Source organism: Culicoides brevitarsis, chromosome 2 (genome assembly GCF_036172545.1).
Source record: "Culicoides brevitarsis isolate CSIRO-B50_1 chromosome 2, AGI_CSIRO_Cbre_v1, whole genome shotgun sequence".
Classification (NCBI taxonomy): domain Eukaryota; kingdom Metazoa; phylum Arthropoda; class Insecta; order Diptera; family Ceratopogonidae; genus Culicoides; species Culicoides brevitarsis.
This window is the reverse complement of record NC_087086.1, coordinates 11,193,608-11,209,839: the sequence shown is the minus strand read 5'-3', so window position 1 is coordinate 11,209,839 and position 16,232 is coordinate 11,193,608. Positions and strand designations below refer to the sequence as shown.

Genomic DNA, 16,232 nt, shown 5'->3' with positions numbered 1-16,232 from the left:
CAAATTTTCTCCACTTTTTCACTTCATACATCGAAAATTCATGCAAAAACTAACAAAAAAATATATTTTCAAAAAGACGACACTTGAACTCGTCTCAAAAAATTCAAATTAATAATGCGCAACATTTTCTTCACGAAATAATTTGTCGTTTTTCATTGCCAAGATCACCGTCGACAAAACGTCTAGAAACATGCTTCTGCACCTGTTTTTCATGACTTTTTGACGTAAACCATATTTAACGCGAAAATCCGAAGATCAAAAAAGTCGTTAAATTAATTTTTTAATACTCAATAAGTTCAAATCTCTTGTTGATTTATTGCCATGAAATTCGCATTATTTATAGGAAAATCATTAGAAAGAAAGGAAAACATGTGTTCCTTTCGTCATTATTTACATTTGTAGTGTATTTAGTACATTGACATCATTTGCGAAAGTAAATCACATTTCACTGCCAAGAAATTGAAAAAAATTAAGTTTATTAATTAGACTCAATTTGCATCATCCACACATCAAAAATTGAACTAAATTAAACAAAAATATACAAAAAAACATCTGTTTGCTAATTTTAATGGTTTATCGATGAAAACTTTTTGATTTTTTTATCTTTATGGCTATCGCATTTTTTAAATAAGGTCGTTCTATATTTTTTTAAACTTTTTGTCAAAAAAAAAAAATTAAAAATAAAATTAGACAAAAATATTTTTTCAAATTTTTTAAGAAATCTCATAAAAAAATTATTTTGTATATCAATTATTTCGCAATATATATTTTTTTTAAAAATATAAAAAAAAATAAATTAATAAAATATTTTTTTTTAATAATTGACTTAAGAATAAAATCAATTTTTTATTTTTTGCTTATAAACAAAAAAAAAAATATTTTTTTTAAATAAAAAAAAAAATTATATTTGAAATAAAATAATTAAAATTATTCAAAATTATAAAAAAAATATATTTTTTTAATTAATTTATTTTATTTTCAAAAGTTTTATTATTTTACCTTATTTTTAAAACTAAACTAAATTACTGAAGAAAAAAAAATTATAAAGTTATAAAATTAATATTTAAAAATCAAATTCAAAAGAACAAAAAGCTTGAAATAAATTAAATTTTATTTTAATTATTTAAAATATTTTTTTAAATGAAATTTTCAATCTAAATATTTTCTGTATATTTTTCTTTTTCTTCAAACCAAAGAGAAAATATTAATTAATTTTCACTGAATATTAACTAATAAATTCTACGAGATTAAGGACAAATAAATATCAGTCTTGAAACTTTGAGCTCTGGATTAAATTGAAATTTATTAATTATACCTACCTGCCACTTTTGGCAAAATTTCCAATCTGATAATTTTCTTTTATTATTCCAAAGCTACCACGTTTTCCGAAATGATCAAGGTCTTCAACTAAATTCACGCAAAAATAGAAACCACACGTTTCTTAGAATTAAAAAAATCTACGTCATTCGTTGTCGTTTTTTTTTTACATAACAATCATAAAAATGAAATCAGCAACCTTCTCTTGTGATTTTTTTTTGTCTATCGTCTTTTTGAAGATTTTCTCTGAACACTTTTTTATATTTTTAACAAATGATTTTTCTGCTTTTTTATGATCCATCAGAAGGTCAGTTTTCTAATATACTCAATCTTTTTTATAAACTATTTTTTTTTGTTCTACTGAGATTCATCGCAATATCGCAAGATTTACACCGTCACATAAAAATAAATCAAGAAATTAGGTAGTTTGGTCATTGGCACAGACGATTTTCCATTAATTATTATATTTTCGTGTGGATTTGCGACTCGAGCGAACGGAAAAACGACCAAAAAAGGAAATTACGATGTCACGACGATTTTCCATGCCAGTTTATCCACAATGGGGTAAATGACATGTGCATTTTTCATTATTTGTTGTGAAAAATTGTGTCTGTTTTTTTTTTTGATGTTCGTAAATGGAAAAAAAAAATTAATTGCATGCGAACATCACACAAAGGTTTTTGCTCTTTGTTAATTTTTTTGTGTCCCCGTTCATTGTCTCTTGAGATTTTCCTTTATTTATAAATGAATTGTAATAAAAAAAAATGATGTTTGGCATCGAATGTTACACAGACACATTTTTTTGAGTAATTTCTGGGAAATCTGTGCCAATGATCTGCATAATCTGCCAAACTGTCTGTTAGGATCATCTTATTTGCATGCGATTCATGCTTCCTTCATGCCATCACTTTTCACATCTCGAGATCTATTTTTGCAGGGCTGCAAAAACTTAAGTTAAACTTAAGGGACTTAAACTTGAGTAAAAAAAAAATAAAAAAAAATTGTCTCAAAAAAGGATTTTAACTTTAAAAAAGTTTTTGCAGTCCTGATTTCTTGGTTCTTTTGTTTAAAAATTTCTTTTTTTGATATTTTTCTTCCTGTACAAAAAAAAATCGTAGAAGTTGTAAATAATAATAAAATGGAACGTCAAGAAAGCGTCACCTCCCAAAAGTCTGAAACAAAAGAATTGACTGAAGTAATTGAAAAAGTAGCAAGTACCGAAATCGCTGACGAACCAAAAAAGTCCTCATCTACGGATGATGCACTAAATAAGGTTCTCGGTGATGCCGCCAGCGACGCAGCAGCTGGTGAGTCTCGTTTATTGCCACTGCTTCAAGGTATTTTGCTTAGCAAGTCATCTCCGTACTACACCTCGACGGAGACGACGGGCGGAGATTCCGGCAATGTTGCTTGCAATGTTGACAGTTCTCTTTGTCATAATAACAGTAACAGTAGTTGTAACAATTATGGGCATGAATTCTTAAAAATTGAAGACTCGGGTACGGAAAGTGGGGAAGACTTTCGCCTTCTTGCAGCTGGTTTAAAAAATGGCGCCGATGGAAAAGGCGGAGCCGAAATTTTGGGTGAAGTAAATGCGGCTCTAAGTCGTTTGCAGTCATCCATAAAGGATGGCAAGGAAATCGATATGGACATCGATAAACGTCATTCACTTTTGACACTTATTTCAAAGTTGCGAACTGAACTGCTGGGACCCGCAAAACCCGAAGTGACTCCGAAACTCGAGCAATCAAGTTCGTGTTCAAGTACGCAATCAGTTCCTGCTCAAAAAACCTTTAATCGTCAAGATAGTAATGGTTCGAGATTCGCTAAACGTCGAAATCGTCAAAACCGACACACGGTTGGCGTAAGTCGAGAAGAACTCGCTGATGCACGACGTTTAGTTGAAGCAATGATCATTCGTGATGCCCTGAAAACTCTTCCAGCTTTGGAGCCTGAAGCTCCGCCACAAGTTGTGACAGTTGCACCTGCACTGTACAACTTACAAAAACAAAAATCAGCAGCTTCGATTACAGACAAAGCTGACAAACCCACAGTTTTGATGAGACCAAGTCAATTCATACAGAAAAATGTCGCAGAAGACTCTCATAATACCACGGCAAAGCCTTTTGGGGTCCCAGCTAATAATAAAATTAAGATGTTCCGTCATTGTAGTTATGAGCAACCACATATTGCGAAAGATGCTGAAGCAAGACGTGCTTCTGTTGATGTTATTGATCCAGAAAATGCACCAAAAGTCAAGTTTACGAATGGATTTGTGAAGAAAACTCCCGATCATGTGGATTCGAGCAGTGATGAAGAAGGCGAAGAACGAAAACCAACTAATTTTAACAAATCTTATCACACAGTACAAAGTAAAGTTGATGCTTTTACGAAAAATATCTCTCGAGAAGCTTCAGTTGAAAAAACGAAGCCTTTGAAACATACAGAATCCGTTAAATATGCCACAAAGAAAAATCGCATGAGACGTTCGAACACTGTTGATCTCTCGCGTCATCATGATTTCGATACAGACGACGAAATGTCTGAACATGAAGATCACAGTGAAGCTTGTCACAGTGATTCAACGCCATCTGGATTCCGTCGCGGACTTATCGCTCCAAAAGTGCCTCAAGTTCGAAATATCATGCCCGAATTGAAACCAAAGAAAGAAAGTGATGAAAAGTTTTTGGCTCTCTTGAAGAAACAAGAACAACCAAAAGCCACGCCAACATGGGTTAGTCCTATACAGAAACAGCAGCAACAACAAAACAATTGGGTTAACAAATTCGATAATTTAAAACATGCTTTTGAAGCTGGAACAAAGCCTGCTGCAGCATTTCCAGCCCCAAAATCCAACAACGTTGCGATGAAATTCTGGAAATGTGCCGAACAAAACAAAAGTGTTGATCGAAGCACAATTCTACCGCCTTCAGGTAAAGTTAAGCCTTGGCAACCGCCTCAACCTGCACCAAAAGTCGAAGCTCCAAGACCTCCGAAACCAAAATTCCCCGTAGATGCTCTTCCAAAGAAGGAATTGCCTCAAGCGGAAAAATTCTCGCATGCTCCGACATCAGCATTTAAGCCTCCGGCGAAGAAAATTCAAGTTCCTCAAGAAATTTTTGCTCCAAAAACGGATGAACCTAAAAAGATTGCTCCTGTCAGTACGGGAATGGTGAAACAACTTGCAGCGACAGGATACAAAGAAACTCCATACGTTCCTCCGCCAAAAACGATGGAGCCCACGAAAAATGTCGTCAGTTCCTTAGTACGCAAAAATAGTTTGCCTAAGCAAAAAGAAGCTCCTTTGCCATGTCACATTCCCTGGAATGGTCGCAAAAAAGACGGAGCTGTTGATCAAGCAGCTTCCAAGTTTGAAGTTAATAAATACGTGCCAAAGTTGAATCCGAAATATCTTCCGCCTGATTATGAGCCTCCGTTCCCGGCTGTGAAACAAGCTCCTGTTTTGGAGGCTCCATTGCCGAAAGTTCAACCTCCATCTGTATCGGCATTTAAGCGTGGCGTTAGTTTGCCACGACAAGAATCACTTCCGTTAAATGTAAATAACACTTATGACCCTGCACTCGACACACTTCCCCGTTTCAATGATCAGTTCAATGTTGACACAGTTCCCAATACACCCGATGAAAACCCCAATCCCGTATACACGATTACAGATTACACGCCTAATGCTGTTTCTACGTACGAACCCTCGTTTACTTCCCGTCCAACACTGAATCGTTCCGATTCCCTTACCAATCCGGAAGCAGAGCCCCTTGTTCTTACGTGTACTAACCAAGTGTATCAACCGCCGCAAATGCGTCGAAATTCAGGCATTTATAGCAAATACAATCCCATGTCAATGTCGACGCCAAGTGTCTCTTCGGGAGTCATGGTAACAGCTGAGGAAATGTCAGACTCAGCTAGCGATACAGAAGACGAGGATTTCTCGTCGAGTAGCGGACCTGTGCAAGAGTTCAAAGCAGTTACGAAGGTTATGGCAGCTCCCGTGAGCGGAACTGCTGTTACGGTTAGTAGAAAACCCCAAGATTTAGAAACACAGAACAATTTGGCTCAAAGCTTACAAGTGTCTTTGCAGAAAATCGCGAAACGTACACCGGAAAGGGAACGAAAATTGACGCCAAATACAACAAACACGTCAACTGGCAGTGTTGGAAGTGTAGGAAGTACGGGTAGTAATCGTTCAAGTATGGGATCGTCGCCTTATGATAACGTACAACACTTACAAATCCCTCCGCCAAAGCTTGAAGTTAATTCACCTACGACGCCGCCCATGTACGAATATCAAGCTCCTACTTTTAACAACTATCAATCGAAACCTGTAGTTAGTTCAGGTTACAATGCCCCAAAGCCACTCACAGCGTTCAATAACACTCAATCCGTTGGTTATTACCAACAACCTCACATAAGACAAGCCCCGCATCAGGCATCCTTCCAATCAAACAACCTCCAACGGGCCAAATCAAGTCACTATTTATCTGTGCCAGAGCCCTCAACTCAACCGTCTCCGCCGAAACCCATAATGCAAGAAAAACAGAAACAAATTGCTGCCTACTTTGGCAGCGGACCAAATTCAGCCTTTAAACCTCTAGTTAAACCAAATCCGCCACAAAACCAAACACAAACTCAACCACAAGTGCAATTCAGACAACAACAAGTACCTCAACAACCTCAAAGCATCCTTAAACGTCAAAGTACCGCCATAACAATGACAACGTCAATAAATCGCGCCAAAACTTCCGCAAAACGCCTTAGCGGTCTTTGTCGCAGTCAAACGATGCCAAATGTGAAAGACGTCAATTTACTCGATGAGGGAAATGTCGAAGACGCTTTCGAGCAACTTATCAACTCTTAAACAGAGGACAGGGAACATAATAACTAGAGGAGACTGAAAACGTGATTTTCTTGCATTCCAAACACACAAAAAAATACAAAACGACAACTGACTGTGACTCTGTTCTCTTGAAAAAAAAATCGAGAGACGAAGACAGTTCAATGTTTAAATGTGATGCGATGTAAAATTCTAAATTCTAAAAAAAAAATACGAAATCTAACCTTTACAAATCAAAACTAAACAAATCGAAACGAAAAATGCATGGATTAAATTGGAAGCGCTTCCAGCATCATTGGATTGGAGAAATCGATGTTACGTAGTGCGAGAATGTGACTCAAGTCATAAACCGAAAAAAAATATAAGCGTGAGTCCCAAGCTCAAGTTTTGATTGATTGAGATGCCAAACGTGTGTGTTGTGGCTTGTGTCTTTGTCAAACATGTTTAACTTTTTGTTGTCGTTATCCCGGAAAAATCTCTGTTGAAAGTCGTGTCGAGAGTCTTCAATTTTTCCAATTTATTTTTTAATTTTTTTTTATGATCATCCATCCTCTGTACATTCAATGATCATTTTTTGAAACTAAAGGATGTCCAAAATTTTTACATTTATTTTTCGTACTAAATTTTTATTTTATTTTCCCCGTCTAAAAAAAACTGCACCTAAAATTGGCTTTTATTGTTAAATTCTTACTTTTTTATATTTTTTGTTCGTTTATTTATTTTATTTTTTTTATGTTTTTTGGCGATCTGCTTTTCGTGTTTCTTTCCGTTATTCTTTCGTTAAAATTTTACTTTCAACAGAGATTCTGTATTTTATTTTTTTTATTATTTATTTATTTTATTTTCTTTTATGCATGGTTTGAATTTATTTTTTTTTTTATGAAAAATGAAATATTTAACTTGTGTGTGTATTTTGTTGTTTTCCGATTAAAAATCATACAACTTACAGACAAAAAACACTCAAAAAAACTTCATATTTTTTGTTCATTAACCATCATTAAAAAACTTTCATATTTAAACTTTTGATCGATTTTCTAACAAAGCGATGTATTAGATGTTAATTTTTGTTATAAGCTAAGCAAAATTTTAAAGCATCCCCAAATTTTTGGAAAAATTTGAACGCAAAAAGTACTTCTTGATAAAGGTCTGAATTTTGTGCCCCTTAAAGAGACCTTTGAATAGATTTTGGCATTTAATAGTAGTTAAGTGATAAATTGATGACTTTTTGATACTAATTGGATTTTTGTAATCGTAGGCACTACTGGAGGAAGCAATTTAACGAAAAAGGAAGAATCCAGCTCGACAACAATGCATAAAACAATTGGTAAGGAAATTTTTAATAATTAAAAATTTTTTCACCCTCTTTGATTATTTAAAATTTATTAGTTAATTATTTTGATTAAAATTTAGAAAATTTTTAATGTTTTTTTTAAATTTTCAAGATTTTTATAAAAATTTTGTTTTACATTTATTTTTCTTTAATTTTTTTTATATTTTTTTTTATTTAAAATTAGAATACATTTTTTCATAAAAATAAATAAATTTTAATTAAAATTAAATTTAAAACAAATCGAAATAAAAATTAATAAAAAATTTAAAATAATTTTAATTTAAAATTCAAAAATTATTTTAAATTATTTTAAAATTTAAATTTAAAAAATATATGAATTAAGTAATTAAATAATTTAATTTTTTAAAATAAAAAAAAATTATTTTAATTTGAAAAACTATAATTAAATTTAAAAATTAAAAAAAATAAAATTAAATTTTATTAAATTTAAAAATTTTAATTTTTAAAAAATCTTGAAAAATGTAAAAATAATTTTTAATTTATTTTGGATATGAAAGTATTAAAAACATTTTTAATTTTTGTAAAAAAAACATTAAATATTAAATTATTAAATTATTTTTTTAGGAAACGAAACCATGTCAAAGGCAGTCTCTTCTTCAACAAAAACCTTTTCAACTTCTTCAATCTCTAAGTAAGTATGAATTTTATTTTTTCATGTCTTAAATTTTAAGTTCCAAACACGAAACCAAATTTTTCTGTAACTAAATATGTCGAAAACCTACGAAATGACGTATGAAAAAAAATACACAAAAATGACTAAAATACTAAAAATAAATGCGAGTTACATACCAAATTCCCACATGAATAAAAAAAAATCAACCATAGGATGACACTTTTGTATGTTTTTAATCCTCAACTAATTTTTTTTTGTAAATGTTCATCACATTTTTGTCCATTATAACTTTTTTTTATTCAAAATCGTATTTTCAAATCGAATAGAAACTCAGCAACTAGTACGACCATAAAATCACATAGTAACGCGAGTCTCGATAGCCTCTTCGCTAAAAACATGAGTAGCTTCACGAAAAATATTGTAAAGTCGCCGACTACGCCTGCTGCAGTCACACCGCGTGGCGATAGTGTCATCCAAAAAATTTTACAATGGGCCCAAGTTAAGACGAAAGGATACGAGGTTTGTCCATGATTTCATTTTTTTTTTGTTTTTGTTTTATTCGTTAGTTGATTGCTCCTTGTTTGAGTATGTTTTGTTTGGAATTGGGTTCCTTTTGTAAATATATATCAGGTTCCTCAAGCATTTTGTTATGAATTTGTGTACATTCGATCCTTGCACCCATTTTTTGTTTTTGTACAAATTTGCTCGTTTTGTTTGTTTTTGTTTTGCTCACGATGTGTAAATATATTTTTAAAGCTAAATTTTGAAATTTAAATAATTAATTTGTTTTTTTTTTCTTTGGGTAGAATGTAAAAATCGAAAACTTTTCAACTAGCTGGCAAGACGGTTTGGCATTCTGTGCACTTATTCATCATTTTTATCCGGATGCATTTGATTATTCGAAATTAAACCCCAAAAATCGACGAGGAAACTTCACACTTGCGTTCCGAGTGGCTGAGTAAGTATTGTTTTACCTGTAAAAAATTAGTATTCTCAGATTTATTTTAATTTTGGTAAATAATTTTTTTGATTTTTTTTTATTTAAATTAAATTTTTATTATTTTTTATCAATTTTTATTAAAATTAAATTTCTATTAATTTGATTTAAATTTATTTTTTTTTTGTTTGATCAAATTTTTTATTTTTTTTAATAAATTCAATTCATCAAAAAAAAATTAAATAAATAAAAATATATTTGAAAAATAAATAAATAATAAATTATTTTAATTTTATTTTAAAAATTATTAAAAAAAAAATAAAATATGTAGAAAAAAAATTCAAATAGTCAAATTTTTAAATTTTTATAAAAAAATTTAATTTAAATTTAATTTAATTAATTTTTATTAAATTAAATATCAAAAAATTGTATTAAAATTATTTTAATTAAAATAAAATAAAATTAATTAAAATTCAAAATTAAAATAATTTTATTTTTAATTTTAATTAAAAATAATATTATAAATATTTTAATTATTATTTTTTTTCAATTCAAACAGAGATAAAGCCGGGATCGCACCTTTGCTGGATGTCGACGACATGGTTATGATGAAGAAACCCGATTGGAAATGCGTCTTCACCTATGTCCAAGCGATGTACAGACATCTCCGTGAAAAATCCCTCTAAATTACCAATATTCACCCACAAAAATTATATGACAATATTTATATTAAAGAAAAGTTTATAAATTAATTTATGAAGAATTTGAGAGATTTTATGTTAAATTAATGTAAAAAATTTTCTCTTATTGGATCTCAGTTTAGGAAAAAAAAATATTATAAAATTTCCCAATGAGAGAGAGATTGAAATTAGTTTATAAGAAAATCATGAATGCCCAATCAAATGTCAGCTAAATACTCCACTTTTCCATACCTTTGACAGTGATATTTTTCAATACATGAGACTGCCTTCAAAACGAGTGGTTCACGATTTTTTTTACAATATTTTATTATTTTTTTTTTATATGATTATCTTGTTTGATCCCCACTTCCCAACATAGCTTATTCAAGAATAACGCGCGAGTGCCTTGAAATTGTAACCGAATTTATTAATCAATTTGCTGAAAAAAAGGGCTTAAAATATAGTAAACTAACCCAAAAAGATTTTTACCCACGAAAAAAATGTATTTTGTTTAATTTGAAACAGAAAATGTATTAAATGACGTTAAAAATGTAGTTTTAAGTTATTATTATTAACCCTCAAAAATCAGTGATGATGATGAAACTTTTTTTTTTATTTTTTTTTGTTAGAATAGGAATTGTTAAAGATGAGCAGATCTATAAATTCTGTTAAAGTTTATTAATATTTTTTTTTGTTTTTGCGTAAAATTAACAAGTTTATTAATGAAAATACAAATAAATACGAAATATGCTTTAAAAAATTGTTTTTTATTTAAAATGCGAAGAAAACTTCAATTTTTTTTTTAATTTTAAATTATTTTTGATATTTATTTCCCATCGATATTTTTATATCTTCGTCTCTGTTTAGTAATATATATAAATATTCTTATCGCTAAATCTTCACTTTTTTGTGTAATTTTATCTACTCTACACTAAATATCATTCTTTTGCTCTTTTTCTCCAAGCACATTCACTTTTCTAAAAATTAAAAAAAAATCTCGTTCACTCTCAAACATTTTTTTTCGCTTTTCTTCACTTTTTTAAGATAATTCAAATCCTGGATTGCTGGAAATTGCGTAACGTAATTTATCACGGAGGGTCGCCTTTTTCTGGTAATTTGGCAATTTTAGGAGATTAAAGCAAGTTGAGGACGTTGGAAGTCGATGCAAAGGATCCTTTTTACGGATAGTGAAAAATCCACGAATTACGGATCCGATTGTGTCGCCGGTATCTTCGTCGTCACCCACTTCGACGCCTAAAATGATTTTTTTCAATTAATAATTTTTTTTAATTAAATTAAAATTAAAAATTTACATCGAATTGAAAAGGGCGGTTCAAGTTGCGAGAATCCCAAAAGGGGTGGTTTCGAACAACTGGTAACGAATTTCAGGAATAATTTGCGTTCTTCTTCCGTAAAGTCTTTGGAAAGGATGTCCCATAGCCAGACAACGACGCGATGCGAATCATGGAATCCGCCGTAGTATTGGGTGTGTTTGCGGAGGTCTTTTAGGTCTAATGGTGCGGTGTCGCCGGAAATTAGGCGTTGAAGCTGAAAAATTTTTTAAAAATTGTTTTAAATTAATTTTTATTTTTCTGTTTAATTTTTTAAAAAAATAAAAGTAATTTTGCAAAATTTTTTAAAATAATTTTTAATAAAATTTTTATTTCTCAAAAATTATTTTATTTAAGAAAAAAATAGTTAATAAATTTGAAAAATAAAATTTAAAAATTATTTTAAAAAATTTAAAATTCAAATAATAAAAAATTAAAATATTTAAAAAATTAAAAATTTTCTTAAGGTTTTAATAATTTTTATAAATAAATAAAATAAAAAATTTAATAAATATAATAAAAATTTTAATAAATAAAATTTAATTTGCAATAAATAAGATAAAAATGTTAATGAATAAAATAAAATAAAAAAATTTTATTAAAAATTTATTCATAAAAATTTAGAATTTGATAAAAAAAAAGATTTTTAATGGTGTATTAATTTAATTTTTTTTTTAATTTTTTAAATAATTTTTTAATAGATTTTTTTTACTAAATAATTAATTAGTCAGTTTTATAAAAAAAAATAAATTAAAAAATTTTCTCTAATATTTTGAAAATTTTCTGTCTGATTTTCTTTTTCAAAATTTTGGATAAAATTATTCGATTTCAATAAAATTCATTTAAAATAACTCACCTCTGGCGTTGAGAATAGCTGCAACCATTCAGGACAAACAATGCTTCGAAATCCCCTGATAAAAGCACTTGTTTGCTCTTTAATTTGTGTACACATACGGAAATACGCCATCATATGAATGTAGTTGATTCTAAAAAAAAAAAATAAAAAAATCATTAATATTTCAAAAATTAAATAATTTAACAAAAACGAACTTGTTATCATTCGTAACAGGTCGCGTTCGTCCTCCAGGGACAAGCTCATGAGTCACAAGTCTTCCCATCACATCTTCATCCACGCTGAAGGTTAAATCAAGATCAGCTACATCTCCCTAAAAAAATCGTTAAAATCAATTTTTTAATTTTTTTTAAATTAAAATTAAATTTTTACCTCATAATGTTTGATAAAAGTCAAACTCCGATAAAGATCGTTGTCTAAACTTGGCAACTCATCCATGCAACTGTACAGCGCTTGATGCGTTTGTCCAAGTACTTGCGACAGGAAGAACGATGCAAAGGGCACATCAACGACAATTCCTTCGTAAACCGCTTTTCCCAACATCCGACCCACAAATTCAAAAAGTTGCGAATGATTTTCCGTCATGTGTGCCGTCGGCGATGGATAAAGTCGCTGATCTGCCGTCGTTTTGAACAAATTCAACGACGGATCGAAAACTTTCTTTATCGTTTCCTCGAGAAATTCCTTAAAGACGCCATCTTGGTCGATTCCTGCCTCATCCAGACCCTGAATGTTGATGAAACGCACGCGAATTGTGCCCTTCATTTGTTGCGGCGTCAATGCTGCCAACTGCCGATACCCGTCCTCGACAATCAAATCACGATGCACCGTTACGAGAGCCGATGCCGACCCAGAAGCCGACGATTCGTTGAGTTTTTCAGTCTGAACGTATTTTTTGAAGAGATGAATTCGATCCTCCAGCGGGATGATGTGCGGCATTTTTTGCAGCAAAATTTGAGCATGACGTTTTCCCTTTTCCAGGTCGGAGAGAAAGTGCGACGGCTTGATTTCCCGTATCAACCAATGGTCTTTCGGCGCAAATTGTCTCCGACAGTCGCGACGATACAAACTCAGCAAAAGTGTGTGAAACGACACAAACAGAGGAGATTTTGTGTCAAACGGGGAAATATCTTTCGTTTCCTTCGAGGCTTCTTTGTGACTTTCGACGAGCTTCACGAGGAAGGAATTCAGGAAATATGACAAGACAATGTAATCGTTCAGCGTGAAGGGACTTTGTTGCTCGTACATCTCAAGGTCATCGAGAATTGTCACGTAATGCGTCATGCAGTCGCAAAAGAGGAGCAACATCAGAATCGTTGGCGGATACGAATGACTAGATTGACTTTGGGCTGGCAGTAATTCCAAAAAGGTCTTGATTCCGCAGGTTGGGCCGAAGGAAGCGATTAACAGCCAAAAATCGTGTAATACGGTGTCGTTGTAACAAAGGCCCGACAAGATATCGAGTCGTAGTTGGGAGAGTGTCGTTAGTGCCGCGTGATACATCGCCGAAACGTGAGCAACCTGTTGAAATATAAAATGAAAAGTGAGTTATTTCAAAATTTATTTAATTTTTTTTTTTGTTTCAAAAATTAATTTTTTTTTTATTTTTTTTTATCAAAGTTTAACTTAAATTTCGAAAAAAAATTTATTTATTTAAAATTACCGAATAATAAATTTTTATAAGGGTAATTAATATTTCAAAATTTTTCAAAATTGACTAAAATTTTTTGAAAAAAAAAATTATTCGCTTTAAAATTTTTTTTTTATTTTAATTTAATTTTTTTTAATTTTAGAAATTAAAAAAGATAGGTTTTTTTTCAAAAATAGATTAAAAAATTAAAAATATTAATTTAAAAAATAAAAAAAAAAATAAAAAATAAAAAAAATTGATAGCAAAAATTTTAATTTTATTTTTTATATTATTTTTTTTTAAATATTTTTTTTTAAATTTTAATATTTTTTTAAATATTTTTTATTCTTTCTACAAAAAAAAAAATAAAAAAAAAAAAATCAAGAAAAAAAATATTTTGATGAAACAAAATAAATAAATAAAAAAAAATTATTTATAAATCAGTAAAAAAAATAAGATATATTTCTTTTTTAATTGTATTTTTTGGTAGTTATTTTTACTAAAAATCATATGAATTATTATTTTTTTTAATTTAATTTTAATGAAATTCAGATAAAAAAAAGAAATTTTTCACTATTTTTTTTCATTTAAAATTTATTAAATTTAATTTTTAAAAATTGTAAAAATTTAACGTAAAACGTTCAAAATAGAAAAAAAATCTTATTAAAAAAAATTATATATTTTTTTTTAATTTTTAGATAATTTTAATTAATTTTTAAATTAAAAAAATCTAAAAAAAAAATATTTTTTTTAATTTTTTCTGCTTGATTTTTGAAAAAAAAGTATTTTGTTCAATAAAAAATAAAATAGTTCTTACCTTCGCTACCTCATTAGAACCCAATTTACGCCATTTTGTATTTTGCTTCTGCGAACTTCTCTCAAACGCTCGTTTCAGAATATTATTGGATTGATTCATAACGGGATACTCAATTTCCTCAAAACCCACAGACAATGCATGCAAATCATCCCCCAAAAAGGCCTTCACGAGCTTATTCGACCACAGCATGTGCATCTGTTTCTTGACTAGAGCGAGATTTTCGTTTTGCTGCCCATCCTCCGGCCTCAAATTATCATCTGTTGTCCATCCCAACAACTCGTGCCACTTTGTGATGTTCTTCTGCCGATGCCCAGAGCCAGCTGGAATATTTTGCAGCAATTTCGTAACCAAATCCGTGAATGTCAAGTCGCCCGTATCGCTTGACGTGATATCCTCCAAGTACATGAGATGCACCAAATTCGCCAAAAGTCCCAAAATTTGACTACTTTTCAAGCTGTTACTCACAAAACGGAATGATTCGTCAGTTTGGAGGATTTCGATGCATTTTGCGAGCAACTGATTTTGGTGCAGCAACGCTGCTGTCGTCTCGTTGTTCGCAATGTGGTAAATTACCGCGGGAACTGTGAGAATTTGCGTAATGAACATGATCAAAAGTGTCTCGGTGAAGCCGCCAGAAGATAAAATTCTCACAGTGAGAGTTACCAAAGCCGTTAACGAGACGTTAGACAACGAAACGACAGCTCGGTTGCAAGTTCCGCGAATCAAAACGCTTCGTAGCGTCAGAAAAAAGCCTTTTTGCACGAGACTTCCCATAATATTGCAGCAAAGTTGTTGCATGCCAGCTTTGAGGTTCGCCAGCGATTTTGTACGGAGCAAAGCCCACGTGCTGGTCGACGTGAAAGCGACGAGACAATGCAAACAGGTCGCCAACTGAATACTATCACGATAAATTTCGGGTCGAAGTTGCTGCAGCACCACGCAAACTTTGTACAGCAACATCTTGATATGCTGAATCCACTGAATACTCAGTTCTTTGTTCAAAAACACCCCGATGTAGCTGAATTTTGGCGATTCCAGGTCCAGCGTTGCTACGAGATATTTACACAAGCGTTCCAGTCGTTCGCGATTTTCTTCGCGTTTCTCGATGTCGCAATATTTCACGAAAACTGCGGCAATTTGGTACAATTTTACCGCAGGAACCGCTTTTTCCGCGACATCCGACACCTTTTCGATGGCAATCAACGCATCAAGTCGCTCGCAAATCATCCGTTTGAACCGACATCGAGCTAGGAAGCCGCGAATTACTTTTTGTATCGCCACCGAGGACTGTTCGATCTTTGCCGCTTCCTCGACTTTCTTTTGCTCATTCTTGCGTTGCTCTCTGGCGATGGAAAATTTAAAAAAAAATTAAAAAATCAAGGACAAGGAGAACAAAGGACAAACCTCTTCAACTTTTGCTCCTCCAGAAAATGGTCTTTTTCACTTTTGTTGAACATTTTTCAACCCCCAATTCCGTTATCGACGATGAAAAACCATCCTTTGCAACGGGTAGTACGATAATTGGTGCGCAAAAGAGCTTCTGTCTTCGTTAAATTTGCGATAAATCGGGGAAAATTCACTTTGTTTTGATCGAATGGGAAAATGGAAATTCTGATGACAAATGGAGACGGCTGAAAATGATAAATTGTCGGTCAAAACAAAGCGAAATTCGGGCATTAGCCTCCTTGGATGGGGGACATCAAAAAAAAAAAAAAAATAATAAAAAAAAATAAATAAAAAATAAATAAATAATAAATAATTTAATAAAAAATAAAATAAAAATAAATAAAATTGACTCAATATATAAAAAATAATAAAACACTCTTAAATTTTAAAAATATTTTTTTTTTCATT

General features: G+C 31.1%; 2 protein-coding genes across 5 annotated transcripts in view; one reads left to right on the top strand and one right to left on the bottom strand.

Annotated features, from left to right (window-relative positions):
- LOC134832021 (titin homolog) overlaps window positions 1-6,269 on the top strand; it is a 40,372-nt gene extending 34,103 nt beyond the window's left edge. For 3 of the 4 annotated variants that reach the window (XM_063845906.1, XM_063845908.1, XM_063845909.1), the window contains exon 11: window positions 2,436-6,269. In XM_063845906.1, coding sequence (XP_063701976.1) covers window positions 2,436-6,190 — 3,755 coding nt within the window. In that variant the 3' untranslated portion in view covers window positions 6,191-6,269. The remainder of the gene's footprint in view (window positions 1-2,435) is intronic. The other variant, XM_063845907.1, reaches the window with a different exon arrangement.
- Window positions 6,270-10,585: 4,316 nt separating this feature from the next.
- On the bottom strand, window positions 10,586-15,955 carry LOC134829823 (ubiquitin-protein ligase E3B). Its single transcript, XM_063843098.1, has 7 exons — window positions 15,783-15,955; window positions 14,379-15,720; window positions 12,304-13,452; window positions 12,129-12,244; window positions 11,935-12,064; window positions 11,061-11,295; window positions 10,586-11,001 (listed from the first exon to the last, which is right to left on the bottom strand). Exons 1-7 carry the CDS (start codon window positions 15,833-15,835, stop codon window positions 10,787-10,789), a joined length of 3,240 nt encoding a protein of 1,079 aa, XP_063699168.1. The 5' UTR covers window positions 15,836-15,955; the 3' UTR covers window positions 10,586-10,786.
- Between the last annotated feature and the right edge of the window lie 277 nt (window positions 15,956-16,232).

Excerpts from the sequence above, each read along its gene's own strand:
- LOC134829823 (XM_063843098.1), bottom strand. The coding sequence starts at position 15,835 with ATGTTCAACAAAAGTGAAAAAGACCATTTTCTGGAGGAGCAAAAGTTG. Across the intron at positions 11,296-11,934 it reads AGCTATTCTCAACGCCAGAG|CTTCAACGCCTAATTTCCGG; the intron begins GTGAGTTATTTT and ends AAAATTTTTCAG. Across the intron at positions 11,002-11,060 it reads ACCGCCCTTTTCAATTCGAT|GCGTCGAAGTGGGTGACGAC; the intron begins GTAAATTTTTAA and ends AAATCATTTTAG.